The following is a 12,076-nucleotide window of genomic DNA, read 5'->3' as shown; positions in this document are numbered from 1 at the left end:
GTGTGTTAGAACTTAACAATAAGTAATGTTAAGTTGTCTCTTTTAAAAAAAAAAAAAATAGATGGTTTAAAATGAGTTTGGATTTATTAAATATGACTAGCATATTTGAGACTAAATTGCTAAAATGTAATAGATTTGGAATGTGTTTGAGATCTATATTTTTTAGTAAATTCAAATTTAGAATGGTTAATCTCTTAAAAAAACATGTCTTTTCCCATTCTTAAGCGTGCACAAAAATGGACTGAAGTGGACTGGAAATGACCGAAATAGATCGGAATGGACCAAATAGACCGAAGTGAAATGAATTGGTCTAAATAGACTGAATTGAACTGAAGTGGACCAAAATGGACTGAATTAGACCGAATGGACCGAAAGTGCAAAGTCTCTACCACTTCATCATTTAAGCTGCTCTTACAGTCTTAATGGCTCTCAAGCCCAGCCCAAGGGAGAAATGACATTATGAATTATTCTTTCATATAACAAGCCCCTTCAGATCAAAGCAAACTCACAAACCAAACTTCGAAATTGAAAAAATAAGTATTATTACAATGGTCCTAAGTGCCCAAGACATAAACCTTAAGCATCTCAAATGGCAGGGCACCCCTCAATCTTAACCCCAGGAGCTGTGGGGCATGAAGCCAATGGACAATGGTCATCATTGGCCAGACCCCACCACTCTGGACCAAATATATTATTTTTGTATTGACGAGTGAAGAAAACTAGAACACCAGAAAAGGCAACCCCAGCATCTAAAGCAGCAGATAGAACATAGGTATGTCTAGCCCACCATGCCTCAAACTTTCTGTAAACATAGAAATTGAAGAAAATTCCGACAGCTCCCCAAGCCCAATAGTTCACTGCACTAGTTGGTGGCATGCCAGTTGTAGCTCCAATGACGATAGGCATTTGTATAAGTCTAAGCCACTTGATGTTGGGGTACTTGCGTGAGAGAAACAAGCCAGGAATAGGAGCAAAGAAGCCAAAAAGGAAGAACCAGTTCATCTCTTTGTAGACACCATATTTTGTGAACATTCTGAGTGGACCTATGACTCCCCAAATAGTGGAAGCATGGTAGAAGGCATCATATCCACGGCATGTCCAAGGACTCCCCTCGGGCAACAATGAAGTATCACATATGTCCTTCATATTTGTGAGAAGCCACCATGCTGTGGCAGAGTAGGTACTTGAAGCAACAATTGTTCCAACTAACTGAGAACGTAAATTAACAACACGTGTCATTATATCAAAATAGTAAACAAAATTTCATATAAGTTTTATTGGTATTAATTCACTTACCTGCACAACGAACATGGACCTTCGGGGGATTTTCATATAGTGGCCTAGTTTGAAGTCATTAACAAAGGAGAGTGCTTGTCCCATGCTAACGGAGCCATAAGTCTTGAAAGTCATATTAGCGAGGGGCTTCCCTGGATAAATATATCCCAATAACCAATTCTGTGATCACATTTAGCTCTGGTTGCTGCAATTAACATTTACACATAATATTGAGAATTGTAGTCTATAAAAAATGGATGCAAAATAATTTAGAATGTAATTAACTCTTTCAAATGAATGTTTGGTGTCTTTTCATCAATTAAATACAAGGATGGTTAGGCTTATTCATACCGCATTCGTTGTGGCTAGAATTATTCCAATGGGTAAAGTAAAAAATAGCGCAATGCCACAAGCCAGTAGTAGTCCCCACCAGGGGATTTGCAGCTGTTTGCCGAAACCTTCGCAAGCAACCATGGCAAGAGCCAACATTAAAACTAAGATGATATAAAACCACAACTGAGGGACTTGTTTATAGTTCTTCTTCATCAACCTTGTATGCACATCGGCATAATCATCTTTTGCTGCACTTGCTGTCTGTTTCCAGAGTGTCCATATTGTTCTGCTCAATGTTTTACCCAAATAAAGAAAATCATGAGAAGGCTATTGACTAAGAGGAACTTTTGGAAGAGGATAGAATAGAAGATTTTGAGAAACGGCTTACTTTCCATTAAAGAAAGCAACATGAGTAACAGTAGCTGTTAGAGTAGCGAAGCTCAAACCACAAGTAAAAGCAAAGAACACACTTAGATAAAGTTTGCTGTAACTTTCATAAGCTGCTAGATTAATGTCAAATGCTTTCTCATTCAGAATTCTGGATATGTTGTAGCTAGGGTTGTCCAGTGTGATCAAAAGTGTTGGAAGAAAAGATAGGAAACTTCTTGGCATCATATGCATTACTCCAATAAGCAATCGGGATAACGACATAGACAAACACGATGAACCCCACTAAAATATTGATGATGGCAAACAAAGGCGTGGCTAAGGGGGTGCCCAAAAAGCCGGCTACAGTCAACCAGTCAAGGCCAAATGAGCCTACTCCAAGGCCCTTCAACCCTCCAAGAATCTGTTGGACAGTGACTGAGTCCAGGGGCGGAGCTAGGAATTTTTGTTTGGGGGACCAAGTTACAATACTAATATATTTATCAAGACAACCCCATACACACACATAAATACACATGATTTTTTTATTATATACACACTTTTTTATTTGATAAGTTATATATATACACACACCCAACAAAAAAAGAGCTTAATATTTTCAATCAAAATTATCTTTGATGGCTATCTTTCGTAAAATTCATTTTCACAATTTTCATAGTGAAATTTTTAAAAGGTTTCATTTTCTATAAAAATTATCAAATTTTATACTAATGTAAGTAAAATTATTCAATTGAACTAATGTAATTTTCAAAAACAAGAATGATCCAAAACTTAGAGGAACAAATTAGGCTTCAAACATATTTGAAACTATTTTGCTTTGACCCAATATGTGGCAACTAAAGAGACATTTCATGTGTAGTTTTAGTAATAAATTTTTTTTAATGAGTCAATGACTTGTTAATCGCCACATAACGGGTTGAAAAAGATAAATTCAAATATGTTTGGTGCCAAACTTTTTCAAATATTTAACAGATATAAAAGCACATTTTATAATAAAAAATAGAATTGCGAAAAATAAAGTTATGTCTCTATAAAGACCAATTTTTTTTTTTTAAATCATCATTGGACTAATTCAAATACTTAGGGGGGGCCAACTCTTATTTTTGTAGACTAAATTTTAAAAATATTAAAATAATTATATATATATATATATTTTCAAAATTTTCAAAACCCCCCCACCGGCCCCCCCACCCTTCAACATGGCTCCGCCCATGACTGAGTCCTTCCAAGTCCAACAGACAAAGGAGAGAGCTGATATTGAATGGAAAAGATAGCCTGGGACAATGTAATAAGCAAAGCTTGCTACAAAAACCATGAAGAAGAATTGTAGCCTTGTACGTCCTTTAGGTCGCTTTTCTTTTTCATGCAATGCCCTGCATTTCACATGTTACTTGGTTCATTACAGGGGTCCGGCCCATAAATTAAGCATTGTACTAATTCTTTTTCGACACAAGCAATCATATTATATCATATCATCATCTATAAATACTATATAACCAAAACCTTTAACTTTTTGTTGACATTTTTATATTGTGCCACCTAAGCTTTGGAAGCTCCACAATTTTATATATCACAAATATTATTTAGATTTGTTTTAAAAGAAAATTACAACCAGACTGACACTTTGAAACAACTTGACTAATTCTTTCTTATGATTTCTCTTTAGCCTCCTGCAACGATCATCTCAAATGCTGAGCACCTCCCACCTCTCTCTCTCTCTGATGCAGACTTTCATATTTTTACCTGATAATTATTTCTTGTATATTATACAATAAAAGTTGGGTTTAGAAGTTGTGGTTATGCTAAGTAATTTCACCAAATTACAGAAATTAATTTTTTTTTAGATTTAAAAAAATAGATATAATTTTTTTTTCTTATCTTCTTCTCCTACAATTTCTAAGTTGATAAAAAACTTAATTTGATTACAATCCAAATTCTTCATCTAATCCGTTTCTTATTATAATTTAATTTGTAAGTTGATAAAAAGTATTAATTTGATTACAATCCAAATTCTTCCTCTAATCCTTTTTTTTTTTAATTATATTACTACACCTAAAAAAAAGAAAAAAAAAAAAAGAAAAAAAAGAAGAAGCAAAGCATAGTACACTTTAAACTATATTACTGTGTGTAAAAAAAATGGCAAATTACAATTTACCCACCTGTGATTTAACCGAAATTTAAGTTGCTTACTTGTGGTTTGAAATTTGATACTTTACCCACCTAAGATTTGCTCAGTTAGTTTTGTAACTCACTTCTATTAAAAATATGGCTAAATATGTAATTTTCCTCCACTTTTATGTCTCTCTTCTCCAAAAACACAAAAATTTAAAAATACAAGATCAAATAATATAAAAAAGAAGCAAGTGGAACACTTGCATTATGGAATTTCAAATCACTTATAAGCAACTTAAATTTCAATCAAACTTCAAGTACAAGTAGGCTGTTTAAATTTTTGTCAAATCACAAGTGGGTAAGTTGTATTTTTTCCAAAAAAAAAAAAAAAAAAAAAAACCGCAACTTAGTACAGGTAAAAAAAAAATGTCTATTATAAAATTCCATTCAACTATTTTTAGTGCTTAAATAAAACACTAAATTCTTTGGATTTCCTCTTGACTCACCCACAATGATTTTTTTTTTTTTTTTCCCTTTGGATTTCCTGTTCACACGCCACTTTTTTTTAAAGATTTTGACTTCAACTTCACACCTATATATATATATATATATATATCAAATTATTCATAATGAATACCTACTATATGGTTTTTTCTTTCTCTATTCTTCTTTTCTTCTACTTACAACCTTGTAGGTATGTATTTGTTTACTCTATTTTTTTTTTCCATAAAATTGAATTGGTTTTTTTGTCTTTTGTTTAACCAAATTTCCTTAAGTTTTATCCAATTTATATGGTTATGGTTTGCGAATCAATCATTAAATATGCTTAGACATGATTTTTATTATTTATTTATTATGTGTGTTATGACATGGGTTCAATGGTGATATGTTGCTTTCATCCTCTCAAATTTGATTTAGAGAACAATCTTCTTTTTAACTTATTATTAAGCATGTCTTGATATAAATTTGACGATAAATTGTTCAATTTGATGTTTTTTTTAATCAATCATTAACATGATTTTTATCGACCATTAAATTTTCTATTATTTGTATATCACTAAATTTAATAATAGTACTTGTTTTTAGTTTTGAGAATTGTTACAGATTGCATAGTTATATTACAAGGATCCGGAGTTTTATGATTGAAGTTCCAGTGGGTGCACCCTATCCTAAAGATATGTGCTACCCCTTCCCCCAAATCTCGAGAAATTATGAATGTCGTAGATTATAAATTTTGGATGGTCATAAGAATTTGGTGATGTTGTGCTTTTGCTAAGCATTTCTTAGTGGTTCTTTTGGTTTTATTTTAATGAATAGTAAAATGCATCGGGGAGAATGTAATTTAGTATCCACGACTAGGGTGCTTAAGTATGATCAAATAATTGCTTTATGTGTTTTTCATGACATGGTTGTGAGTGTTTGTTGCTCTTTCATGGTTGAATTAAAGTTTTTATATATGGATTATTCTTGTAACATTGACTTACAACAAATTTATATTTCGGTTTTTTCAGTGCTCCCCCATTTTTGTATTATCCATTATGAATGGCTTCTTTGGATATGATAGTAAATAGTTGTAAAAAGTTCATAGTACTGAACTATATTTAAATGTTTTGTAGCACAATTTTGTCAAATACGGAAATACCACGCTTAAACAGTGAATGTATATGTTTTTTGATTAAATTGTCAACCTTAAAGATTTGTTCGTAATTCTCTGGCAAAAGCAGATAATGATCTTTTGATATTTTGGGTTGCTCCTATCTTAAAAAAAAAAGGCATTAATTGTGCTTGCTGATTGGTCAGATTTGGCTGTGAAAAACTCATCTACTTTGGGTACGAGCTTCAAAACAATTTTTTTAGTGTGGCCTTTTTGAATGTTGTGAAAAACTTTTTTTTATTATTATTAATATTAATTTATACAAACAAAATATCCAAACATTTTCGAATATCTAACTATTCGTTCAAGGGTATACAATTCTCCCGTCCCACACACACCGCAAAAAACCCATCTATTTTAGGCACTCTTCTCAAGCTACTCAGAAGGAGCTCGAGGAGGGAAAGAACAGTGTGAATACATGTATTCTGTCGCCCTTCCCACTGGATAAATGAATAGAATCTGATTGTCTAAAATTTTGTAAAGCTTATATCAAAGTAATATTCTAGTTATGTACACCGATAGTTGAAAAAAATAATGGTACTAGAGATAATAGTCACAGATTTAATTATCATGGAGGCGTCGCTCTAGGTACTCATTTTCCTTCCGTATGGCATCGAGATCAGCTTGTAGTTTGTCTACGTTTAAGCTGCGTGCTGCCATGGCCGCTAGCTTCTTTTCATGATCAGCCATTTCTCTTCGTACTCTATCAGTGGCAAGGGTTTTCTCTGAGATCTGTTCAAATGTCTCGTGGATGCTAGTGAGCAGTCTATATGCCTGTCGCCCTACTGGGTCTTTCTTAGCTTCCCTGCACATACATGCTTTTTATTCAGCACAGCAAAGCAATGCATAGTCTTATCGTGTTGGCAATAAAAGTTATCTATTAGCCAGGTAATACAAAAAATATTAGGTCAATGACAGCAAGGACACTACACTGTGGTTGTGTGGTTGCAACTGAGAATAATCTATACCTGAATACCATTTCATCAACAACAGCATAGGTTCGATGAAGGCGTTCTTGGATAGAATTACTCTCCAACTGAAGCTCCCTAGTCTCTTTTAAGATCCGCTCTATGTCAGCATCTTGTTTCCTACTGTTTTTTGTGATCTCTTTTATCCGCTGAATATGGGAACCCCTAGATGCCATTTTGGGCTGTCTCTCAAGTTCTGCAGAAAGTTTAGAATGTTCCTCTTCCCTACAGATGGAGAAGAGAGTGGCAGCAAGAGAGGCAAAGTAAATTACAGAAGTGAAAAATGATCTTTTAGCAAGGAAGCACAAAGATAAAAGGAAGAGAGAGAGAAATAATAACAATCATGTCTTTACACTGCAGAGGAAGCAAGGGCATGTAAAGATCATTTGGTATCTATATCAATTATTGAACTCTAAGCCAGAATTATACCTCTCTATAATTTCAGATAAAGTAGACTGCAATTCCAACTCAACTTCTCTCAACTTTTGAAGCTTTTCTTGAGCTTCTGGGTTGGTTGCATACAGAGACTCCTCAAGACCCTTCTTTTTCTCTTCCAAAGACTTTCTGACAGCTTCCCTGTGGAAGATTGTTTGTCAGGTGAGATCAATACTTAACATCTCTATGCTAGCAAGAGCATTAGCTATCATATTCAAATGTATATTTTGATTATATAAAGTCAATGATCTGAAAAGAGCACATTTGAAACATGTCTTTGCCAATAAATCAAGGAAGATTTAATGAAGAAAAGGTAGCTTTTTCCTACCACTCCAACTCCAATTCCACAAGATGACACTTTTTAGCGTCCACTTGCTCATTAAGCTGCTCAAGGTAGAAGTCAATAGGATGTTTGTCATCAAGAGCCACTTCTGCTGCTGCCCTTAACAATTCCAATTCTTCTTCAAGTTGCTGTAATCCGGAGTTCTTTACCAATGTCTCCTCCATAAGCACTTTTTCTTGATTTTGTATTCTTTCAGTCTCATATCTGCTTATCTAGTTAAAAAAACAAAAACATAATTCAGATTCTAAATTCAAGCTTTTGATTGCTTCACATTTCACATTGTGTTAGAAACAAGATCAGGTTGATTGCACAGTTTGTTTTCTAATTCCATTTGAACTAATCGATCCAGACAAGTGCCCAAATTTACATTAGCTCAAACAAAAGTACCTTTGAAGATTGCTCTCTAAAAGTTCCTTTCTGTTCAAACACTCCAACATCTTCATCATCTCTTGAAGCTGAAGTTTCCTCATTTCCAGATGTCTCTCTGACAGCATCCATCACTTCTTCAGTCAAATCCGTCCTGCTTAATACACTAGCAAGTTTGTCCTTGCTGAAATCTCCTGTCCTTGAGCAGAATATATTGTCAACAGCTTTTTTATCCATTTTTTGTGGAATAAGATCACCCTCATGGGGCATGCTGGCATAGACATCTTCAGCCTTGGCATTTGACAACTCTGACACTTCAGTCTTCAGTTTTAGATCTTTCAATTTGGCTCCAACTTTCTCAGGGAATGCCGGCATATCATTTATATCCTTCACATCAGCAGTTATTCTATCTTCAGATAACTTCGAAAGCCTCTCCACCAGGAATCTGATCAGCTTATACAAGTCCTCTTCAGATGGATACAGGAACTGCCGTAAGCAACACATATAGTCTGTTTCTAAGCATAATTTCAAAAAAAAATAAGCAAAAAGATAAGCACAATGAGAATCTAAAGGAACAGAGGCAGCAAAAATAAGCAACAAAAGGGAGGGGAAGAGGTACTCAAAAGAAAGATTCAGTCACCACTACAGTCTTAAAGACCTTGTCTATCAATTGAAATTAGAAGGTGCTGAAGTTCACCGACCTGAAACCCACCCCCCCCAACACCCCCCCCCCCAAAAAAAAAGAACAACAATCTGCCTGCAGAAGAAAGGTCCATGGCAATGAACCATACATGTGAAAGCTTTTAAAACCATGTCTACCATTTTTAGCTTCTATTGCAAATACAGGAGGATTTCATGTACATTAATGAAAACAAGCAGCCATTATGTAAAAAAGGATGCAAGAGCCAACTTTGTATAGCTTACTCACAGTCTCAACAGATTCCAGCAACGTCACATTAGATCTAAATAAGCTAATCTTAGCCGATTGTTGTTACTAGCATCAAGGCCTCAACACAATTGACTAGTCATTCATACACAGGATTTAAATCAATAAAAGAAAAGAAAAGAAAAATGATATCCATATTTAAGAATCTATAATCTTTCAGAAAACATTACATCTGCAAGACAGAAATAACAACCAGTAACTAAAAATTTATGACAAAATAACTATTTCTAACTATGGACTGAAACATTCTGGGAGGTGCAAATTGAAGTCTTCCCTTTCCATAACAATCATAAATCCATTCAAAGTAAGCAGGCGGGGAATAATAGATCAAAAGTACAGACAAATCTATACTCTTCCGCAACCAATTAATTTTGTGAACTGCAACACACATCTAGGCCCATAATAAACTACCAAGCTCCGATCTCACAGAAAACCCCTTTCTCTTAGTAAAAAAAATCCAGGTAATTAACAAGAAAATTACACTTGAACTCCAAAAAGTCAAAACTTTATGAAAATTAAACTTCATAAAATCCACATGTAATGCTTCACTATGTCACTTTAAGCCAAAAAAAACCAGCTTTAAATTGTCAAACATCTCATTTCCTTAACTTTCTCCTACATATTCTGACCAAGAAAACACCAACCCAAGTTCCAAAACCCAACATTACATCCAAGTAAAAAACAAGGAAAATACTCTCAAACTCCAAACTTCAAAACTTTATGAAATATAGAAAATAACTTCATAAACTCCAAATGCCATGTTAAGACTTCAATTTTCCTTTTCTTTCCCCTTCTCAGGAGCCAAAATAAAAAGCTTTTGATAAGCAAACCTATCATTTCCTTCACTTTCTCCTACATTTTCTGACCAAACAAACACCGACCTATGTTTCAAAACCCAACATTACATCCAGAAAAAACACATATTTCTTTAATTGACATTGTGGAAATGCATGTGTTCAACCTAATCCAGATGCTTAATCCACAATAATCAGATTTAAATAATCAAACTTTTTTCCTTTTCTTTAACTTTCTCCTACATTTTCTGACCAACTAAACACTGACCCAAGTTCCAAAAACCAACATTACATCCAAAAGAAAAACTCATAATTCATTGACTGACCTTGTGGAAACTCATGTCCCCAACAGAATCTAGAAGTTTAATCCTATAAAATCCACAATAAACAGCTTTAAATAATTAAACCTTTTCCCCCTCTTAACTTTCTCATAAATTTTCTGAACAATCAAACACCAATTGAAGTTTCAAAACCCAATATTACATCCAAAAAACATTCAAATTTGTTTGACTGACCTTGTGGAAACGCATTTCTCTATCATAACACAGATGCTTAATCCACTTTAACAGTTTAATCCATAATAAACAGCTTTAAATAATCAAACTTAATTTTTTTTTTCTTTTCCTCAATTTCTCGTACATTTTCACACAAACACGATCCAAGTTCCAAAACCCAACATTACATCCAAAAAGGAAAAAGTACTCAAATTCCATAGACTAACCTTGTGGAACATCCCAGATGTTCAATCCATGATAACCAGCTTTATATAATCAAACTTTATTTCTTTCCCTAAACATTCTCATAATTTTTTCTGACCAACTCAAACGCAAAATTAAGTTCCAAAACACAAAATTTCATCCAAAATACATTCATATTTCTCTGATATTGACCTTGTGGAATCTCATGTCCCCAATATAACTAAGATTCTTAATCAACCTTAAACCCATATACAATCACCATAAACAGTAAAGCCTTTTCTTTTCCTTAACTTTCTGACCAATCAAACACAACCCAAGTTCCAAAAAAAGAAACAGCCACATATTGAAATCACAGAGACTTACCTTGTGGAAGCTCATGTCTCCAACAAAACCCAGATTCTTAATCCCGGTGGCCAAGTCCGTACAGATCTTGAACTGGTCAGCCATGGAGTCGCTAGGAAGAGAGGTGGGAAACGACGCCGTGGGGTCGAGTAAATTGAGACACTGCGCGCAGGTGGAGACCAAGGTTGTTGGGTTGAGGTCTTTGACAGACGAAACGCTTTGTGGGATCGAAATCCCAAGGCTTTCCAACGAGTGCAACAGTATTTCCTGTGACTCTTCCATTCTTTTTTTCTCTTTTGTGCGAATTTTTTCGAAGAGTTTTGAGGATTTGTGTGCGTTTGTGTTTTTCACTTTTTTCGAGGCTTTGGTTTTTGAGTTTACAAAAAGTGTTTTGTTTTTTTTTTGGTGTTGTCCAAATGTCGAAGAGGTATAGCCGTGTAGCTGTCTTTTTGTCAATGCGTAGGATTCTGTATTCTGAAAACGGTGTCGTGTGTGTGAATTTTTTTTAATATATTTTGTTTTTTGGAGAAACTTTTTAATATTGTTTTTGTTTGAGAGTAATGGAAATATTAGGAAGTATCGAACCAAATGAGTTAAGAATATTTTGACATCTTCAGTATTAAAGGGCCTTTTTTTTTTTTTTTTTTTTTTTTTTTGGGGGGGCTAAAATGTAAAATTAACTCGCTATATTTTATCAGAATTCATTTCAATCTTCTAATTTTCCTTTCGTTCATTTCAGTGTTTTAAGTTTCTAGTTTATTAAATTGAAACATTTTCATCAACTTTTATTAAATGTTGCAATTATTTATCCAAATTTTTAATTTTTTTCTTCTAATTTTTTAAATTAAAAAAAAATTCAATTAATGATTGAAAAATATTATAAAATTTAATAGGAGTTGACGAAGAAATCTTAATTGAATAAACTTGAAGGAACTGAAATGAACTAAATCAAGGTTAGCTGACTGAAATGAATTATGGTGAAACTTAGAGAATGAATTTTACATTTTAGCTTTTTTTTTTTTTTTTTTTTTTTTTTTTTAAATTTATATGGCCACACAGTAGATTTATTATTGTGTGTAAAGTAGAATATCTTTTTTGATAGTTGGGGTGAGATAGAGAGATTTGAACCTTGAATGTTTTATTTGGAAACATCAAGAGGTGCCTTTTGGTGTATAATATCTTTTTCAAATGAAAGCACAGGATCAATCCTTTAAATGAAAGGAGTCTAGGGATGTGCACGGGTCGGGTTAAGGGGATTTTTTGACCCAACCCACCATGGTGGGTTAAAAAAAATTCAACCCAACCTAACCTAACCCAACTCACATGGGTTAGGTTGAACCCATGAGTTGTACAATTTTTTTTTTATTACTATTATTATTGAATTGAGTAGAAAAAAATATAAATATAAATATATTAAAACCCA

The 12,076-nt window shown here is 33.7% G+C and overlaps 1 protein-coding gene and 1 pseudogene across 3 annotated transcripts; both read right to left on the bottom strand.

Annotated features, from left to right (window-relative positions):
• Positions 1-494: 494 nt before the first annotated feature.
• On the bottom strand, positions 495-3,208 carry LOC126695727 (oligopeptide transporter 1-like; annotated as a pseudogene).
• A 3,016-nt stretch (positions 3,209-6,224) lies between these two features.
• Positions 6,225-11,072, bottom strand: LOC126694269 (uncharacterized). Of its 3 annotated transcripts, none has more exons than XM_050390409.1 (6): positions 10,675-11,072; positions 7,895-8,359; positions 7,493-7,719; positions 7,159-7,305; positions 6,730-6,954; positions 6,225-6,566 (listed from the first exon to the last, which is right to left on the bottom strand). In XM_050390409.1, exons 1-6 carry the CDS (start codon positions 10,933-10,935, stop codon positions 6,323-6,325), a joined length of 1,569 nt encoding a protein of 522 aa, XP_050246366.1. In that variant the 5' UTR covers positions 10,936-11,072; the 3' UTR covers positions 6,225-6,322. The 3 variants fall into 3 exon arrangements, with proteins under 3 accessions (XP_050246366.1, XP_050246368.1, XP_050246367.1); XM_050390411.1 differs by having other exon boundaries at positions 7,895-8,382; positions 10,675-10,873; XM_050390410.1 differs by having other exon boundaries at positions 7,895-8,388; positions 10,675-10,822.
• Positions 11,073-12,076: the final 1,004 nt, after the last annotated feature.

The sequence above is a fragment of the Quercus robur genome, chromosome 8 (assembly GCF_932294415.1).
Source record: "Quercus robur chromosome 8, dhQueRobu3.1, whole genome shotgun sequence".
NCBI classification, from domain to species: domain Eukaryota; kingdom Viridiplantae; phylum Streptophyta; class Magnoliopsida; order Fagales; family Fagaceae; genus Quercus; species Quercus robur.
This window is presented reverse-complemented; position numbering and strand designations above follow the sequence as displayed.

Excerpts from the sequence above, each read along its gene's own strand:
- LOC126694269 (XM_050390409.1), bottom strand. The coding sequence starts at position 10,935 with ATGGAAGAGTCACAGGAAATACTGTTGCACTCGTTGGAAAGCCTTGGG. Across the intron at positions 6,955-7,158 it reads TTATCTGAAATTATAGAGAG|GGAAGAGGAACATTCTAAAC; the intron begins GTATAATTCTGG and ends CTCCATCTGTAG. Across the intron at positions 6,567-6,729 it reads GTTGATGAAATGGTATTCAG|GGAAGCTAAGAAAGACCCAG; the intron begins GTATAGATTATT and ends ATGTATGTGCAG.